General features: G+C 50.9%; 1 protein-coding gene across 7 annotated transcripts in view; it reads left to right on the top strand.

Annotated features, from left to right (window-relative positions):
- The window catches only part of LOC128338357 (uncharacterized), a 30,626-nt gene that overhangs the window by 17,050 nt on the left and 7,517 nt on the right, over positions 1-6,059 (top strand). For 3 of the 7 annotated variants that reach the window (XM_053280629.1, XM_053280627.1, XM_053280630.1), the window contains exons 2-5: positions 86-221; positions 1,848-2,746; positions 3,485-3,658; positions 4,048-4,873. In XM_053280629.1, coding sequence (XP_053136604.1) covers positions 132-221; positions 1,848-2,746; positions 3,485-3,658; positions 4,048-4,207 — 1,323 coding nt within the window. In that variant the 5' untranslated portion in view covers positions 86-131 and the 3' untranslated portion in view covers positions 4,208-4,873. Of the gene's footprint in view, positions 1-85; positions 223-1,847; positions 2,747-3,484; positions 3,659-4,047; positions 4,874-6,059 lie in introns of those variants that run through there. The other 4 variants (XM_053280628.1, XM_053280632.1, XM_053280631.1 and 1 more) reach the window with 4 other exon arrangements.

The following is a 6,059-nucleotide window of genomic DNA, read 5'->3' on the forward strand; positions in this document are numbered from 1 at the left end:
TCTTTTCCATTTTTAAGAACAGGCAGGAAACAGATATTCTGAAGTGAAAATTCAACAGACGACGTTTTCATTCTTTCTTTTAAAGGGAGACAGCAACAGAGTTGCTTAGCAGAATCCAGAGAAATGGAACTATGTGTGGCCTAACCTCTCCAAGTATAGAGAGAAGCCAGTCTCTTCACAATGATAATATGGAGGGATCCTCGCTGGTTCAGGGAGAAATGGGTAAGCATCGCAGACTGAGTTGTGGTGTAGTGGCTAGAGCGTTGGACTAGGAGCAGGGAGACCCGAGTTCAAATCCCCATTCAGTCCTGTGAATATTGGACTACAGCTCACATCATCTCTGATTATTTTTAATAATAATTAGTTTTGATTAGTTTTAATAAATAAATAAATAAATAAATATTGTCCACTGTGACTGGGGATTTTGGGAGTTGTAGTCCAAAAACAGCTGGAGGGCCGAAGTTGCTCAGCCCTGGGTTAGAATGTTGAACTAGCACCTGGGAGACCAAAGTTCAAATCCTCATTCAGCCATGAAACTCCCTGGCTAACTTTGGGCCAGTCATTTCTCTCTCAGCCTAACCTACTTCATAGGGTTGTTGTGAGGATCAACATAACCATCTACGCTGCTCTGGGCTCCTTGGAGGAAGAGTGGGATATGAATATGGTAAATAAAGAAATAAAATGAAGGGAAGAGGACGAGTGTGTCAGGCTCCCTCTCTCTTGCAGTACTGTGAAGCGAGTACTTCTAATTTTGCAATTACTGTCAGAGATCCCCATGATAGAATCAAAAAGTAACACTTATGTAAAAGCATCCTTGATTTCTTGGAGCATTTGACTCCTTGACTGTGGTCAAATAATATGAGTTCTCCTCTCTAATTATATGAGATAATTAGAGAGGAGAGCTGGTCTTGTGGTAGCAAACATGACTTGTCCCCTTAGCTAAGCAGGGTCTGCCTTGGTTTGAATTTGAATGGGAGACTACATGTGCAAGCACTGGAAGCTATTCCCCTTAGGGGATGGGGCTGCTCAGGGAAGAGCAGAAAGTCCCAAGTCCGCTCCCTGGCAGCATCTCCAAGATAGGGCTGAGAGAGATTCCTGCCTGCAGTGTAGATCTGCTGCCAGTCAGTGTAGACTCTACTGGGCTGGATGAACCAATGCTCTGGCAGCTATATGTTCATCAGATTCATCTGCCTCTTGGTGGCAGAGCACGTGCTTTGCAGGCAGAAGGTCCTGGCTTCAGTTCTCGGCAGTATCTCCGGGTAGGGCTGGGAAAGACTCCTGCCTGGAACTGTGGAGAGCCGCTGCCAGTCAGAGTAGACAATACTAAGATAGATGCAGGGGTGTAGCTAGGGGAGAGGAGGCCCGTGTTCACCTCTCTCCCTAGCAGCCTTTCAGAGTGAGAGAGATAATGAAGAAAATAGGGAGGGGTGGAACTGGGGGTCCATCAGGAGCTGGGGGCCCCAGGTTCTTTGAACCCATCCGCTCAATTATAGCTACAACAACAACAACTATTTATATGCCACTTTTTAACAAACGGTTTCAAAGCAGTGTACATAGAGAAACAAATAAATAAAGATGATGGCTCTCTGTCCCCAAAGGGCTCACACAATCTAAAAAGAAATGTAAGAGAGATGCCAGCAACAGCCACTGGAGGGATGCTGTGTTGAGGGTGGATAGGGCCAGCTGTTCTCTCCCTGCCCCATAAAGAGAATCGCCACGTTAAAAAGATTCCTCTTTGCCCAGTTAGCAGGGGTGACCCCTGGCCAGATGGTCCGAGGGTCGGACTTGGTATAAGGCAGCTTTATATGGTTGTTCCTCTTCTCAATCAATGCCTTTCCTTCTCCTTCGGTGGTTACTCATCCCGCTGCCCGACAGACAGTCCCAGCATTGATGAAATGGAGGAGAGTTTGCGGCAGCTCAAGCTCCAAGTGGACAGCCTGGCCTCCGGTGCGAGCTTTCGCCCAGACCTGGAAGACACTTCACAGCTGAATTCTTCCACGGACTCGAGTCCCTTTCGTTCAAGGTGGCCAGCAGCTCCTGGTGGAACCGGGAACTATGAGGAACTGGGCACCAGGGGGCCTCTTATGTTGCCGCTGGAATCCGAGTGGTACCTGAAACCGACATGCCTCCTCCAACCCCATGGCGATTATTCAGCCCTAAAAAGCTTGGGCATCCCTACCTTTGCCAGTTCCCCAATGAACCGGGTGTCGAGTCTGCTGGGAAGTGAGCTTGCCGACCAGAACCCGGTCCCCTCTATGGATCTGACCTTCCCTTTGAAACTCGGAGCCCCCCATGTGATTGGGGTCAAGTCCTTGCTGCCCCCTAAGATCCCAGTGGGGGGGTGCTCACCAGAACGGGCCCCGCCCTCCCTCCACGACAGAGGCCGTTCGCTGAGCCTCGATCGAACCCGGGGCCTCTGCTCCGAGTCGTCCTCTCCGGCCTCCAAACGGGCCCGTTGGTTCCGCTCCCGGTCCCAGTCTCCGAGGCCTGTCTGGAGGCCCAATTCAGCGAAGGCAAACGCCTGTGGGCAGCCTCCACCCCAGATTCCCAAGCCCAAGGGCATCCGGAAGAAAAGCGGAGCCAGTCGGCAGTCACGGTCAAGGATATACAGGCCCGGAACACTGGCCGTCAGATCTCGGACTCCCACCCGGGAAGTCGGAAGGGGGACGCCGAGCAGTTCCTGGAGCCCTTATAGTTTGCCTTCTGCTGCCATCTCTTCTCCTACAGCAGAGGAGATCAACAAACGGTAAGAGATTTTGAGGGACCTCTCAGCGGTTCCCCTCCACTATTAAGAACCTAAGAAGAGCCATGCTGAATCGGGCCCAAGGTCTATGGAGTCCAGCCCACTAGATGCCCCTTGGAAGCCCATGAGCAGGAGATGAAGGCATGCCCCCTCTCCTGCCGTTGCTCTCCTTAAACTGGTCTTCAGAAGCCTCCTACCTCTGAGCCAGCTCCTCCTTCAGAGGAGAGCTGGTCAGGAGAGGAGAGCTGGTCTTGTGGTAGCAAGCATGACTGGTTCCCTTAGCTAAGCAGGGTCCACCCTGGTTGCATATGAATGGGAGACTAGAAGTGTGAGCACTGTAAGATATTCCCCTCAGGGGATGGAGCCGCTCTGGGAAGAGCAGAAGGTTCCAGGTTCCCTCCTTGGCATCTCCAAGATTCCTGCCTGCAACCTTGGAGAAGCTGCCGCCAGTCTGTGTAGACAATACTGAGCTAGATGGACCTATGGTCTGACTCAGTATATGGCAGCTTCTTATGTTCCTATGTAACCTGGAAGGAGCCTATAGCTATCTCTAGTAGTCATTGATAGACCTGTCCTCCATGAATTTACCTAAGCCCCATTTAAAGCCATCCAGGCTGGTGTCTATCACCACATCCCGTGGCAGAGAGTTCCACAGTTTAACCATGTGCCATGTGAGAAAGGACTTCCTTTGGTCAGCCCTTGGCAGTCAGTTTCATGGGATGGCCCTTGTTGTCTGCGCAGTTTCCTGCAGACTCTTGCGGAAGGCGCCATCGGGAGATCCCTGGTAGAAATGTCTCCGTACCAGCAGGAGCTGGCTCGTCTCCGGCTGGAGCGCCTTCGCATGGAAGAGGCATGGCTCTTGGAGCTTAAGCGGCAGCAGGAGCTGGAACGGACCCGGGGCCCGAAACCCAAGTGGTAAGCGCCAGCTGTGAGACTTTGAGAGTCTCTGACTAGAGGTTCTGGCTGTTTGTTGGGACTGGATTAGCACCATGGATAGCTCTGGGGTAATAGCAAGGGGTCAGGACCATGGACAGCTCCAAGAGGGGAGACAGGAGGTCAAGAAAGCAAGCACCACCATAGACAGCTCCAGGGGTGTAGTTCTGGTGCGGGGTCAGCACCATGGACAGCTCCAAGAGGGGGCGATAGTTCAGTACCACGGACAGCTCCGAGGTGCCATCAGCACCACTGATCTCACCCTAACCCCTACCCCTGCCCAGACAGACCCAAATTCTTCAACCCAGGAAAGCTCCAACTGGCTGTCTGGACTGTTCAGACCAAGTCTTTATCCCCGCCTTGCGTTTTAGGTACGAGATGAGAGACTCGCAGTTCCATTACGAAGCCCGCAAGAATAACGAACTGCTGCGGAACAGCCAGGACGTGCAGCCTGTCTGTAACTACAGGCGGGAGCTGGCCACGGCCTCACAGGAGTTCCAGCAGCGGCCGAATCGCCTGGAGAGCTGTTGATCGAGATTTTCAGAACACTGCCCTTGCAGGGTGAGGATCTATGTCCTCGGCTCCTTGCAGCCGGTGGAAATAGAGAGCGACACGGTAGATCACGGTAGAGCAACATGGAAGATCCTTCAGGTGCAGTCCTTGGTCAAAAGCATCCACCTGCTCACTAACACGACTGCAGCTGAATGCTGTGGATTAATCTAGAAAAGATTTCTTTTCTTTTCTTTGCATTTTAAATTCTAGAAAAGATTTCTAGCATGATTCTGGAGGACCCAAATCCCACAGATGCTTCGCTAAATTTTGGCTGCTCCTCTTAAGCCTTCAGATCTGATTTCTGCCTTGGAAATAATTGTGTGACATTTGCTATTTGGACTTCTGGAATTAAAAGGAGCAGTTGTATGATTGGATGCTTCCCTGTGTCAGAAACTCCCCGTCTCTGGAAAGCAAATTCTAGAAATAGCTAAGCAGACACCCCGCACAGGGTATCTCTTGCTAGGGGATACCATTTCAGACTGCTGGCGAAGGACTCAATGTCGGAATGTCCCTCCCATATAAAAATATTTTCTGCGTGTAGAAAGCTAGCTGATCAAGATTTTGGGCTATTTTCTTCCTCTGACTGACCCCTTTTCTTTCCCTTCCCAACCTCCCCGCAAACAAAATATACCTCTTAAGATTTAAGTCCCAAGTGTATGAATCATTGACTACTATCTGGAGTAAGACGTGTGCTGTGCTCTGTATAGAATCATGCTCTTTCTTGAAAATAAGAGCCACCAAATCAAAGCAGGGGAGGGAAGCCGATTTGGATCCGGCAAGGGGGCCTTTCTCTCTCTGTACCATGACCCAAATCTGAGTCACTCCCCGAAGGTGGCTATCGGTCTTGTTGCCCCTAAGTGCTCCCCTCCACACCCCACCCTCAGTTTTGCTGACATGAGGTCACTGGACACCATAGCACCCAAGTGTGGCTTCAGTGTTGATTTACGTTTTTGCAGTGCCTCGTAGCACCCGGCTGTATTTTTGCACTCGCGTCGTGCCGCTCCGTGGGCCTGCTTCGGGCCCCCTTGAATCGGTCCTCTTGTCGCCTCCCACAAATAGAAGCCGCCTTTTCCTTTTAGTGGCCGCCAGCCTAGAAGGCACCGTGCTTCTGTAGTGGGTGGTGTATCTCCTGCCAACCCTCCTTCACCTGTTCTGTCCACAGATGCACAAAACAGGTGTGCCGATGGACTTTTGAGATCCAGGAAATGTAGGAATGCTTAGCTTTTCCTTATTTTTCCTGAGCTAGCCGCAAGGGAAAGCATCCAGAACTGCAAAGGAAAGCAGACAGATGCAGAACTGCTTCCTCGATCCCTTAGCTACCTCTTTGTACAAAAGAGGAGCAAGGGAGCTTTTGGATGAGGCCCCCTACAGCTGAGCTGGGGGCCTCTCCAGGCCGATGGAGGCTGCTGTTCAGCTGATGCCTCATTACGAAGCTAACATGTGCACTGTCCCCTTGTGATGCTTCCAAATCTGGAACCCTGGGGCCGAGAAATGCAGATGACCTCCAGGCAATTTAATCAGACACCCTCCATCGGTTCGACATGCCAGAGATGAGAAAGGAGCAATTTGTTTGCCTTTAACGGCATCCCTCTAATGAGCATTTTGCAATTGGGCTTGGGAAGATATTGATTGCTTTTAATAAAGTTTGATCACCAAAGGCTTGTGGTTGGTAGTTAGAAGAGACTTTTTGTTGGATGGCTGTCGGCACTGCAGGCTATGGAATGGAAGTAATCCCAGTCTTGGGTGGGAAAGCTGAATCTGGGCCATACCATTCAGAACACAGGTGACGGCTTGCAGGGTGAAATGCTTCCCAAATCTCTGAGCACGGAAA

This window comes from Hemicordylus capensis, chromosome 16 (assembly GCF_027244095.1).
Source record: "Hemicordylus capensis ecotype Gifberg chromosome 16, rHemCap1.1.pri, whole genome shotgun sequence".
In the NCBI taxonomy this organism is placed as follows: domain Eukaryota; kingdom Metazoa; phylum Chordata; class Lepidosauria; order Squamata; family Cordylidae; genus Hemicordylus; species Hemicordylus capensis.